The sequence below is a fragment of the Callospermophilus lateralis genome, chromosome 4, assembly GCF_048772815.1.
Source record: "Callospermophilus lateralis isolate mCalLat2 chromosome 4, mCalLat2.hap1, whole genome shotgun sequence".
Lineage (NCBI taxonomy): Eukaryota > Metazoa > Chordata > Mammalia > Rodentia > Sciuridae > Callospermophilus > Callospermophilus lateralis.
In genome coordinates, this window is record NC_135308.1 from 27,720,062 (window position 1) to 27,733,728 (window position 13,667).

Consider the following 13,667-nt stretch of genomic DNA (forward strand, 5'->3'; position numbering starts at 1 on the left):
AGGGACAGAGAGAGAAAGAAAAGGAAAATGATCATTTTGCAAACGGTCACACAGAGGCCAAAATACATCTTTTCTTTCTGAAATAATAAGAAATAAAGCCATATCAATCACGAAAGGAATAATTTATACAGCATCTCTGCCACCCAGTGAAGAAAAAACCTTTTGCTTTGAATTCTGCTTGTTCAACTCCCAAGCAATCTCACCTCATTTTGCTTCTTTGTAATTTCTTCAAAAAAATTTCTGTGATCTGGTAATATGAGAATCAAAATATACTTGGTCATTTTCCAAGTTCTGTTTTGAAGTTAAGTCTTCAACCTAACCTGTGTCTCCCCTTCAAAATCTGAAATTTAGCAACTACAGGTTTCTATTCAAATATGCGCAATAATAAATATCTTACCTTTCAATAGAGATATGGCTTTATATCAGATTAATAAGCTTTCTCAAGATCAAAAAATATATAAATCTCTCTATGTATAACTGTTTAGTAGATTTACAATTGTGTTAGATTGTAATAGAGTATCTAGGATAAAAGAAACAAAAGCCCTTCCTTATAAAAAATATCCAATTTAACTCTTTATGATAAATTATTCACTGTGAAATTGTTTTACAAATTATCTGCAACTTTCATCACGTTAATCAAATGCCTACTGCTACGGCTCTGTAGCTACACAGGAGGTGACTTGGCCTATATTTAGAAACACTAGTTCCCAGACATCTGGTATATAATTTACAGGGTGAGAGCCTGTGCTGTTTTGTAAATATCACATTGCTCTAGCGAAAACATTCATGATTTAAAATATGCGTAGTTTTGTAAAGTTCTATATCATACCTAAATCACCATCTCCCCATGGCACTTCAAGCCAGCCACTGTTGAGGTAGATCCGACTCATGTCTTTTTTTATCAGCACAAAAAATAAAATCACTTGTCATTAGCTGGTCTGCTACGGCCATCTTAAGGAGCCCTAAGCTCCTTGTAATATGACCGTTCACCTCCAAAAGGAAAAACAGCTTTTGAAAATCTGACTTATTTTCCAAATTGAAGCCACACTTTTCTGATTGATTGTTCTCCTTTATTTGACAAATTACTAATCCAAATTATTTTGCCTCCTTACAATATGACCCCCCCACCCCTGCAAGGAAATAAAATCGTTTCAATTCAACTTGTGTCTGTGTCTATCGTGAAATCATTTCATTATTAAGAGAGTCTTTACTTATTCTAAAGCTTAGCACCATCAATGGAAGCAAGATGTGAATACATTCAGCAACTAACAGCACCGATGCTGAGGTATTTTAGGGGTTTTGTCACCTTTTCCTTAGTGTTCTCAAAATAGAAAACACAGGACACCCATCTCAAACAAGGAATTAAAGGAGGTGGGAAACGGTGACATTTTCATATAACATTTTCTTTTAAGTGAAAATTGTTAGTACATTTTATAGCTCTCTTAGCTCTAAAATATTAAATCCTATGTTCTACACAGTGGAAACAGATTTACTATGAAGCAAATGCAACTTAAGTTCAAGTCCCCTAACTTGCATGGATCCTTTCTTAAGATAGTATGCAATTTCATGTCTTCTTTTTCTTACAGAAGTCCCCCAAATGTGTAGCATATAAACTTCAGGCCCAACAACATTTGGCCCATCCTTACTCCCAAGTTTACAAATAAGTCACCAGGCATTTATTGACCTGAGCTTTCAGAGAACCAGATTAATAGAGCTATAGGAATCCTTAAGGAACATGATTAGTAAGGGGGAAGTAATATGTTTTCAAAGCCAGGGACTGTCGTTTTCTTTCCATTCTCAGCTCTTTGAATGCTCCTCAAAAAAAAAAGAAAATGGTACTCCACATGTGAAATCACCAGATTGAGCTGTCCTTAGTTGCTACAGGAAGATCCACAGAATTATACTGACATGCAACTTATTCTAATTAATTTCTTATGGTTCATTGTTTATGAGCCCTTCAGACAGAAAAAAAAAGATAATACACTGCCATAATTTATCTCAAGAAAAATAATTAAATTTTCAACAAGCAAAGATAGTAGTTTCTCCCATGAATATCCAAAATTCAATAAAACAGAGTTTTAAAATCCTTTTCAGAAAGTAGGGCTACTTTTGGAGGGAGATCATTCTGTCATTCCAAATACCCATTATTGATCTGAGCAAAATGTACTGAGCAAAATGTACTGAACTTGGTTGAAAGATAGCTCTGAGTTCCCATCTTAGGGTAGATGATTACCACTTATGTGACCCTTGACAGTTAACATTTTGAAACTCAATTTTCTTAACTGTAAAGATAAAGAAAATTCTACTTCATAAGGTTGTGGTCAATGTAAATAAAGTACTTACTTAGCATAGTATCAAACACATTTGAGATATCACATGTACAACCCAAATACCATTTTAAATAATTGTTTTCATATGTCTTCCCATGACCTTTTAATTATATCTTATAAGCAGAAGAATGAATAACTTATTTAGGACTGTGAAATTTTACCTTATCCTTTCCTCTTGCCTACAGCCTGTAGGAGATAGAAATAGGTAGGGAATGGTCCAAATTTGGGGACATTATCACATCCATATGGACAACCATATAATCTAGAGCTCTTACTTTGGTATCTCCCTGGGATAGGGATGTATTTTAGTGGTAGAGTGCTTGCCTGGCATGCATGAGGCCCTGGGTTTGATCCCCAAATAAAATGAGCAAACAAAAAGAAAATCCCGATATTCCCCCAAAGTTCAGTTCTCCTATTTTAAATTTACTTCTGAGCATTTGCCTACATATTTTGCTGGCTTCTCAACATTATTTCTAAAAGAAAACTCATCAGTTCTTCTTTTTGGCTTCTCTATTGGTTCTAACAGTGTTGTCATTCCCTCTATCACCTGGCAGTAATAATACGGTTTTACACTTAAGCATAATAATTTTCAAGGAAACCTGGTTCGTGTATGAAAGGAGGGGGTTACTATCAGTCCAGCTGTTCTTTCTCCCCTTGGATCCTCCTTGTCCCAAGCTCAGTCCCCACGTCGACCTACACGCACTCCTGAGGAAATCTCTTCTACTCCATTGATACAAATATTATCTACCTGATGATTACCCCACTTATATTTCTGCAGACCAGTCATCTCTGAACTTGAGACTTTCAGTTACAGTTCTACTGTCAACTTTTCCACTTGACAAGTAGACCTAACATGTCCCAAACTAAACTTTTCATTTTTCTTTTGTTTTTAATAGGCAGAATTCTCTTTTGTATTTTTCCATATTTTATTGGTGCATTACAACTATACATAATAGTGGGGTTCATTACTACATATTCATATATGCACATGATATAACAATACAATTGGGTCACTATTGTTTCCTACTACTTCCCTTTTCCCTCCCCTCTTTTCTTCCCTTGGTCCCTCTTTCCTCTATTTTAATAGTCTCCCTTCTATTTTCATGAGATCTAACCCCTTTCTTCTCCTTTTTCCTTTCTAGCTTCCATGTATGAGAGAAAACATACAACCCTTGACATTGGCTTTTTTCACTTAACACATACTCTCAAGCTTCATTCATTTTCCTCAAAATAATATATTTTCTTCTTTTTGGCTGAATAAAACTTCACTCTGTGTGTGTGTGTGTGTGTGTGTGATTATATATATAATATATATATATATTATATATATATATGAATGGATAAAGAAAATGTGAGATATATATATATATATATCTCACATTTTCTTTATCCATTCATCCATTGTCAGACACCTAGGCTGGTTCCGTAGTTTGGCTATTGTGTATTGTACTGCTATAAACATGGGTCTGCATGTATTGCTGTTGTATGATGACTTTGATTCTTTAGGATAAATACTGAGGATTGATACAGCTGGGTCATCTGCTGGTTCCATGCCTAGTCTTTTGAAGAAACTCCTTATTGATTTTCATAGTGGTTGTACTAATTTACATTCCCACCAACAGTGTAAAAGTTGACCTTTTGATTGGATACTCCCCAAATCTCCTTGACTCCTCAATGGCAATTTCACTCACTCAGGTATAAAAATCTTTTACATATTTCTTGTTTTCTCTCACTCACGTATTTCTTGTTTTCTCTCATCCCATAGGCCAACATCAGTAAACACATTTTCCTCTACCACTCAAATGTAATCCAAACTCTAACTGTATCTCAACCTCCACTGCTGCTATCCACATCACAATTATTCTCACTTTTTTTTTTTTTTTTTTGGTACTGGGGATTGAACTCAGGTGCACTTGAGCACTAAGCCACATCCTCAGCCCTATTTTGTATTTTGTTTAAAGACAAGGTCTCACGGAGTTGTTTAGCACCTCACCATTGCTGAGGCTGGCTTTGAACTTGCTATCCTCCTGTCTCAGCAAGCTGCTGATTACAGGCATGTGTCACCATGCCCAGTATCACCTGACTTTTTATAAAAGCCTCCTAACTGGTCAGTGTGTTTACCACTGTGCTCTTCCAACAGTCAGTACCAAACACAGGAGTCAGAGACTCCTTTTTAAGTTTAGTCAGTTAAACTCCAGTGGCTTCTGTTCTCATCCAGGTTATCACCCCAAAAATACTTTGAATGGCTTGATTCTTTTTCTGCTTAGGTTAGACCATAACCTCCTAAATGATTTCCTGACATCAGTCTACCTTCCCTTTCTTGTCTATATACTGCTTCTGAATTAAACTTCAATAAGCACCTAGAGTCCCAGATAGCCTATATGGTGCCATATGGTAAACTAGGGAAAGGCACCCCTTTCCTTTCACAGCCCCACACTGGGTGCACATCCAGCATATGACTGCCCTGAAATCACCACTAGGACCTTTGGATTTTCAGGCTCAAAATTGCTCATGGCTCCTGACTATGGTCTAACATTCTTTTCCTGTAATTAGAGATTGTCTATTGTATGTGTTAGATCTTTTTCTTTTCTAATAGTATCTTCACATATCCCCTGTTTAAGCTAAATTGGACTGTTTTGCATGTTTCCTCAAACAACTTTTTTTTTTTTCTTTCTAGCTTCATATTATCTTTCCTCCATTGGATTCTTTTTCCTATGTTGAACAATGATTTATTGAGGTGTACCTGTGTTTTCTATCTGTTTTTCTTGCTTGGTTTATAGGAGATTATGAAGTCTGAACAGCTGAAGTGGCTTCAAGATAGTTTCTTCTGTGTCCGGAGGCTCTAGTTAGGAAGAAGTTACATAAGTAGGGAAAGAAGGAAAGAGAGCAGAGAAAGAAGAATAAAGTGGTGGGAGAGAAAGTGTGAGAGGGGAAGAATAAAGGGCAGAAAGAGAGATAGAGAGAGCAATTCAGATAGACTTTTCATATTGGTCCTGAGTAATAGGAAGAATCTAGGTCTATTGTTAGTTCATACCCCTGAGAGTTAACAATACCTCAAGGAATAAAACAAGGAACAAGGAACAAGACAGGCTCTTGTGTCTACGTATTTGGGACAGAATCATATGCCTTAAAATTGGAATGTAAGCAACAAATTTGTTGAACTTTTTTTTCAAAGGAAAAAATAGATGTATCAAATTTGTTTATCAGTAGGAAACCTGTAGAATGAAGGCCAGTTGTGCTACCTAAATATATCAACATTCACTCTAACTTTTCCATAAGCTCTAAGGGAGACGGGAGAAAACATTATTGAAAAGATGAAGTTCCCAGTCACCCTGGTAGAATGAGAGCTGAGGCCATATTTAAATTGGATACTAGGGGCGAGGTTTGTTGGCTTAGTGGTCCAGCACTTGCTTAGTATGCACAAGGCCCTGGGTTCGATACTGCTCCCACCCTCTGCTCCAGCACTTAAAAAAATTAGATACTAAACAAACCTGTCATATTTTTAACCATATCAACTTTTGAGTAAAATTCTTTCCCACCAAAATGCAAAATGGTTTGTCTGAATCTCCAACCTGCCCATGTGGCAAAGCCCATCTCAAAAGCTTTCTCCTCCAAGAAACCTTCTGATAGGTCTATAGAAGTGCTCCCTCCTATAATCCTCAGGTCCTTTATGTGTGAGCACTGAGAGAATGAGGCCTTCCAGTGCTGCAAGTACACAGTCTTCAAACTCTTGGATTGTTTAAAACCACAGCTTTCTAATCCTGATGATTCCAAAAAACAGGGGCTGTGGAGGGAGGCATATGTGGGTTGGACTCTAACACATATTGACTGTTAACATTCAGTATGTTTTAAAAATTGCTAAATATATGGTCTTTACATCTCTAAATGAAGTCAATACCACCCATATTTTCTACTTGTTGTAGGGGGTTATATGGGCCCATGTGTGATGTCTAATACAAAGTAATATCCTTAATAAAGTCATTATTGTTTCCATGGTACTAACCTTCCAAGAGAATAAATGATTTGCTTCAAGTTACAAAGAATAAAGAATAAATGATGAAGCCAGGAAGTAAACTCAGTTCTTTTGAATGACCAATGAAGTTTCACAATACAATATTCTCTTCAACCCCAGAACTCATAATATACTTAGTGAACTGCTAACCCATAAAGGTTCCATAATGAATAATAAATAAGCAATGAACTAAACAAGTGAAGCAGATTACCTGTTAAAAATGAGAAGACTAGGCTGGGGACATAGCTCAGTTGGTAGAGTGCCTGACTCGCATGCACAAGACCCTGGGTTCAATCCCTAGCACCACACAAAGGAAAAAAAAAAAGGCCTGCAAAATTTTGTTTTCCAAATTTTCATATAACAGAATGCATATCTGAAAGAGTAAAAAATATACTACAACACAGAAACGATATCTGCTTGTTGTGGTGATTATAAAGTTGATTTTATGTATCAGATAAAAAATGGCAAATTCACAAGAAATCACAATACATATTCCTAAAACAGCCATTTTAAATATTTTGGTGTATCTTCTACCTAACTTTTTTATAAACACACAAATTTTTAAATCAAGATGCAGCCATACTATTCATTTTTTTAATCTATTTGTTTTTATTTAACAATATCTCATAGTCATTGTTCCATGTCACAAAATGATTACTTTATGGTATGTATTCCATTGTATAATTGTACCATTATTTATTTAATTGATCATCTTTCAAACGTTTAAGTGACTTTTAGTTTTAAGAAGTCAATGTTAATTGCTTATTTTGTGAATATGTCTAATTATTTACTTAGAGTAAATTCCTAAAATTTTTATGCCTGTTATCAAGTCACCTCTAGTAGGACTGGGCCTATTTACATTCTCATTAACACTGCTGGGAAAATTTGAAAGTAAACTAAATCAAAGTTTGTTAAGTCTTTTCCTTTTGAATTTTTTTAAATCAAAGGATGAATCATTTCTCCTTTATTATATCTTCAATAACCAAGCAATGTAAAAAAAGAGATTACATAAAAATGGATTGTCTTTACACAAAATTAGACTTGAACATTATTTTATAACTTATTTTCAACATCTACTGTCTCTGTGTTGAAGATACAGGAGAATCACTCAGGCAAATTCATTTACTTTTCTTTTCTTAATTTTGTTTTGCCAAGTCCACAAATCTATCCTTCCTAATATCTGTGGCCTACTGCATAATTAGGCAATTTACCTTTCATTTGAAAAAAATGACAAGATTCTCTTTATTTCTACAATAATTGCCTGTATTCCTCCAGGACTTTAAGGGCCAGGAGGTGATGAGTCTATTTATTTTAGCTTCCCAGCATCTAGAGCACTGCCTTGAACACAGCAAACCAAGCGTTGGTTGAATTGTTAATTTGTTTTCTTTGTAGTCAACTTATTTTCATTCATGCTAGTGTGCTCTCAGTTATTGTTATAAAACAATAAAAAGGAACTGTGTTTGGGCTTAGAAGAGAGAATCCAGTTGCTTTTTTGATCTTGTAAAGAAATGTTAATATCTGATCCTGTTTAAAACTATGCTTTGTTTTTAAAATTTATAATCATTTATAAATAATATTCTTCAAACCGCAACTATCCCATAGCCAATATAATTATTCTTATTTTGAAAGGGGAGATCATTCATTATCTCCAAATCTGCATTTCCAACATTTTTGTCTTCCATGGCCCATACAGATGCTCTACTACAATTTACTGTACTTTTCCTTTTAAAAATAATTCCCTTACATAACTCCTCTTTGGTACTGTGCATATTTTTCTCCTCTTATAATTTTCTATTATTAAAGTTAATAACTTTGTGTCAGAGCATTTTAAGGAAGCTGTCCTATTCATTTTCTTGCCTAAATCGTCCCTTTTAGCTGCTGGTTTAATTCATATGATTTAAAATTTCCATAGAAGCAGTCTTTCCCCTCCCTTAATATCCTGTTTCTGTTTCCATACCAATTTAGAAACACCTGCTGAAACAGAAAAGTGAACACAAAAAATCTAAAAGTTTACCATCATCCAGTCATAAAAAGGAGACAGCAGCTGCCTTTTCCATACACTGAAAGGTGAAAACAGTGCTGTCTTGTAACATGCCATACATTTCAGAATCCACATTCTGGAAAGCACCCACAGTTTAAAATTAGTATTTGCAAAAACAGGTCTATATATTTTATTTCCGGTCACCAACAGATTTGCAAAGGCTGCTGTACTAACCTTGACTGGTCAGAATACCCCAGCTAGCTTTTCGTTTAGAAGAATATTCCTCTATACTGGCTAGCCTTCTTTTCGTGAGGATCTGCTTAATGCAGTTCCCTTCAACAGCAATATCTGCGGACATAGTTTGGTTGACGTCTCTGCCTGTGACAAGCAGGTATCATGAGTGCAAGTGCTCTAGCCAGAAGGAACATTAGCATCTGGATTTCTACCTACTTTTTTCCTTCCGTTCAGACTTTCTCAAAGGTGCCTGTGTGCTGACTGGAGAATGGCTTCACAGTGAACTCTATTCAGAAACCCTGGGAGCTGGGCTGATTGATGTAGTGTGGGGGATGGGCCAGAAATGCTGTAGCATTTTCTATTTTTAAAGTGGAGACTCCCTACTGCCTGAAGTCTTTAACTATTTGTGTGATATAGAAAGAAAAACATGGGTAAAACTGCTTTTCTTGGGTGAAACTGTATAGAGTTGAGCTTTGTCTTTAAAATATAAATGAATATCTAAATCATCTACAAATGGTTCAAATGTGAAATGGCCCATTGATAGTTGCTGCAAGGAGAATATCACAGAAAGCCCCAAAGTGATCAGTGATGAGGTAGTCTTTTTCCTTCATCCTCAAGAATAAATACTATGTGTGCATTAGGGTCAGCCAGTAGCTAGCTCGATGTTTTAATTTTGTAAGGATCTAAGTTTAGATCTGGCTTCAGTACAAAATCACAGCCCTTATTTATATAGGCACAGCTCACAATTGTGATTTTTTGGGGGAGGTCATTTCTAAGCCAAAAGACGTCAGCAAGCAGTTTAAGTGCAGCTGAGATTTTTCACCCTAAAAGGCAGAGGAAAGGGTAGCTGGAGAGAGGAGAGGAAAAACCAAACATGTGCCTGTTATTTTTTGCTGGCATGTAGAGCTGAATTAAGCACACGGTCCATGATGGAGTCAGGAGCAGTGACTGAGCTGTGTTGGTCTCCAGGGATTAACTGAGCTGGTGCTCAGGTTACTGGTATTAACATATTGAGATTTGTCTGGATGAAATATGGCGACAGATTCTGTTATCTGTCTGTCCTTTTTTTTTTTTTTTTCTGTCTTTACTTTTTAGTCACTGTTTTTAATGCTCTAGCTTCTGTTGGTATGTATGTACAGGGAACAAAACTGGGGAGTAGCAAGTTGAGTAGTAGAAAAGAGCACTCCACCTACAAAATGATTTTCCATGTGCTACCTTATTAATGTACACTGCTCCATTACGTTGCTGCTGTTGACCTCAAAGACAACATCACTAATGAACAGCCAGAATATGTTTTCCTCATCTTGAATTAAGTTCTACTGTTTGTGTGGCCCAGGGCAAGTAACTTAACAATACCTCAGCTTCCTCTTCCATAAAATGAAGAGCTTTGACATAATCATATTCTGGTTCTAACATGCTTTGGTTCAAATTTTATCACTATCACACAAAAGGCAATTTAGTATATGAGTTTTAAGCACATTATAGTGCCCCCAAATTTAGAGTCAGCTCAGCCTGGTAATTTGCTTAGGTGGCATATTCCCAAGTAGTTAGAAAAGACTTAGAATGGGGAGTTAAGAGGATCACAAGTCCCAGAACTGTCTCAGCAACTTACTGAGACCCTGTCTCAAAAAATAAAATTAAATTAAAAGGCTGGAAATGTAGCCCACTAGTACAGCACCCCTGGGTTCAATCTTCAAGATTCAAAAGAAAAAAGACAAAGGGATCTATATAGGTCCAGTAAATTTACTTGAACCAATTGTCATTAACCTTTGACTCATTGTTCCCTAGTTTGTAATTACTGAGGGAACATGATAATCTACACTAGCTATATAATAACACTAAATTATATTTTTTGTTTAAAATGAATTAAATCAATTAAAAGAAAATTAAATTTTAAGCTTATCTGACTTTTCAGCTTTATGCTTTTATTATGGTAAAATAAATATAGGAAGCTTTACTATAAGTATTCCGAATGATTTTTGTTTTTAAAACAATTTTAGATGCCTTGTATTATGATGATCTACTTCTGTGTCTATCTCCCACTAGACTGTGCATTCTTATTACAGGGACTGAATCTGTTTCTCCGTTGTTTCACAGTGTAACTCTTAGATAGGGACATCCAAAAAAGTGTCAGTTTAAAGAGTAATTCAAATATGGGGGCTGGGACTATAGCTCAGTAGCTCAGTTGGTAGACTGCTTTCCTCACATGCATAAGGCCCTGGGTTCAATCCCCAGCACCACACACACACACACACACACACACACACACACAAAAGAACTTGCAAATACTTCAAGAAGGATTTTCGTAGTTGTTGGTGATGATAAATGAATTTTCAGTGCAGTGGGGAAAGAAAAAAGAAAAGAGACTATTGGCTTTGACCTTGACTACAGAGTTAATTGAGATGTGTGCGAGACTGTGGGTTGGTAAGTTTTATTCTCTCAAAAATTTTAAATAGATCAAAAGCAAAAGTAACTTTCAACAGTGATCCCATGAAATTGAAGGAAAATGTCATGGTTAATTCACTAGGGAAAAAAGGAACAAAATGTTGTATAAATTGAGTATGCTCAAGTGCATGACTTCATAAAAACAATATACAATGAAGTGAATAGGTTTGGGGCAGAATCCTTTAAATGTTGGGTATCTGTAATTAAATAAAGGTACACTGTGGAATCTTTAGACATATAGAAGAATGTGGCTTCTTCCCTAGTGTACAAACAAAACAAATTGGATAAATTACAGGATATCATTAAGTCCTCCTGTAAATGAGACAGAAGTTTTAAAGAGAATCCATATCACATATGACTTGAGGGAAAATAATCAAAATTAAATGTCATAGGAGATATTATTATTTTATATGTTGCAGAAAAACTTCAAAGATGTACTATAGATCAGAGCTGAACTGTTATTACTACTTAAGAAGGCTGGAATAAAATGCTAAGCCTTGTAGGAAGGATAAGAGATATAAAAATCACAATGAGAGAAAATATGGTTGGGATAACAAGAAAACTACATATAAAAACATATCAGGGCCTGAACACTGTGTGCAGGGGGTTGAGATGTAAAAAGGTCTTTTCAACTTTACCAACTTTGGTACAATGAAGAATAATTTCCCTTTAGCTGTTGGTTAAAGATGATTTCTATCTACTATATTCAAAGATTTGTTAATACTGACAGCTAAAAAACTTCTCAAAACATGACACACATAATGTCTACACACAGAATGGAAATAACATAATACAATTTTAATCCCAGGGCCTAAATGCCTAAAACATGAAAGACTACCTTAAGCTCCATCTACTAAAGTATAGTAATTTTCAGTTGTGTAATGAATGAACAAGGTGGTGAAATATTTATTCATTCATTCACTCATCCAGTGTTCACTGTGTGCCTACCAGGTGTCATGTCCTCCAGACACAAAGATGAAAAGACAATTGTTGCCCACTTGAACACCAAACTCTAGTGAGGGATTTGAGAGGCATTGTAGAATGCACAAAGCTCGGTCATAGTAAGCAAACTCATAGCGAAATGCTCATAGCTAGGTTGCAGGACTGGCCTTAACTGCTAAAGTAGACCGTAAAATATCTAACTTCCATATAAGTTTTACTGGAGTTAAGTAATTTTTCAAGTAGGGCTCTAAATCAGTGATTCTCAATATAGAGTGCATGGCATTATCATAGATAATACATTTCCATTACTAAAATTTTTATTAACAACAAAATAATCTGTGGAAGAGTAAGGTCAAAACTATTTTTAGTATTGTTATTGTTATTATTTTTTTTTTTTTCAGTTCTTGGGATGGAATCCAGGATACTGTGGAACCCATGCTAGGCCAGCCACTGAGCTATGGCCCCAGTCCTTTCTGTTATTCTTAAGATATCCTTGAAAGTATTTGGCTAGCATGTAAACTGTGAAATTAACAGTGGAAAGATATCAAACAGAAAGATACCACTGTAAAAGAAAAAAAATAAACAAGGAAAATCTAACCAAAATATTGATTCATTTTTCAAATAGAACTTGTTTTTACCAACTTTGCTAAATATATATTGAGAAGAAAACACATACTGCTTTAAAATATATATGTAAAATATACACAAGTATATACATTCATCTACACTAATTTTACTTTTTAACTGCACTACATAGAAATAAAACATTTTAAACTTGCATTGATTAGACCATTTTTTATAAATGCTACTTGGTCAGGAGTTTACCTACATTTGAATTTAGGACCTCAGTAGAAATGCTCAGAGAATACACTAGTTAGGAGTCTCAGCTCTCTAATCAAACCACCAAAATAAGGTCTGTAGTACAGCTCATTCAAATACTAATTTGATATCTTGGGAAAGCTAATTCATAATTTTGTCCCTCAGTCTCCTCATCTAGAAAATGGGATGACACTAGCACCTGTTTCACAGGATGTCTGAATTGCTAAATAATTTCACAAACAATATATAAATAGGAGCAATGCCTAGTACACAGCTAGCTCCAATTAATGTTAGCTTGTCATGGCGTTATTCATAATCGTATATAATGTAGATATTAATGCACTATTCCACATTCTTCATTGAATCTTGCCTTCTTACCAAGGGATAAAGTTAAAAGGCAAATTTAAAAACCACACCTCAAGCACTCCAGTTATTGGTAACTTCAGATATTTATGGTTCATTACTTGCTTGCTAACTTTGAGACAGTTCTTGGCAGACTATGTGTAAATTTGCCTCTTTGTAAGGGAGACCAAACCAAACCAAAGAAAAACTCCAAACAAAAGCAAACAAAAACAGTCCATGCAAAGGAAGTAACAAGAAAGCAAAGACTAACAGAGCCATGGATTCAAAAATATATCAAAAACTGTGGCACTGGTGAGTCTATTGGTTGCAAAGAAATAAATGCTGGTAGATACAATATATAATAGCCCTGTCATTATGATGTAAAATAGAAAAAATAGGAAAAGTACTTAATATATTAGAATAAAGAATATATCCACGATAGAGGGAAGGGAGCAGAGGGTGGAAGGAGGGAGGGGGAAGGAGAGGTATTGGGTACTGAATTAGAGCAAGATACATTCCATGCTTTTATAATTATGTCAAAGTAGATTCTACTGTCATGCAT

General features: G+C 35.4%; 1 protein-coding gene across 3 annotated transcripts in view; it reads right to left on the reverse strand.

Moving 5' to 3' along the window:
- The window catches only part of Asb5 (ankyrin repeat and SOCS box containing 5), a 44,345-nt gene that overhangs the window by 12,967 nt on the left and 17,711 nt on the right, over nt 1-13,667 (reverse strand). Inside the window, exon 1 of one of the 3 annotated variants that reach the window (XM_076852379.1) lies at nt 8,558-8,767. The exons of 1 other annotated variant lie outside the window; for it this stretch is intronic. In XM_076852379.1, coding sequence (XP_076708494.1) covers nt 8,558-8,681 — 124 coding nt within the window. In that variant the 5' untranslated portion in view covers nt 8,682-8,767. Of the gene's footprint in view, nt 1-829; nt 927-8,557; nt 8,768-13,667 lie in introns of those variants that run through there. One more of the 3 variants, XM_076852381.1, reaches the window with a different exon arrangement.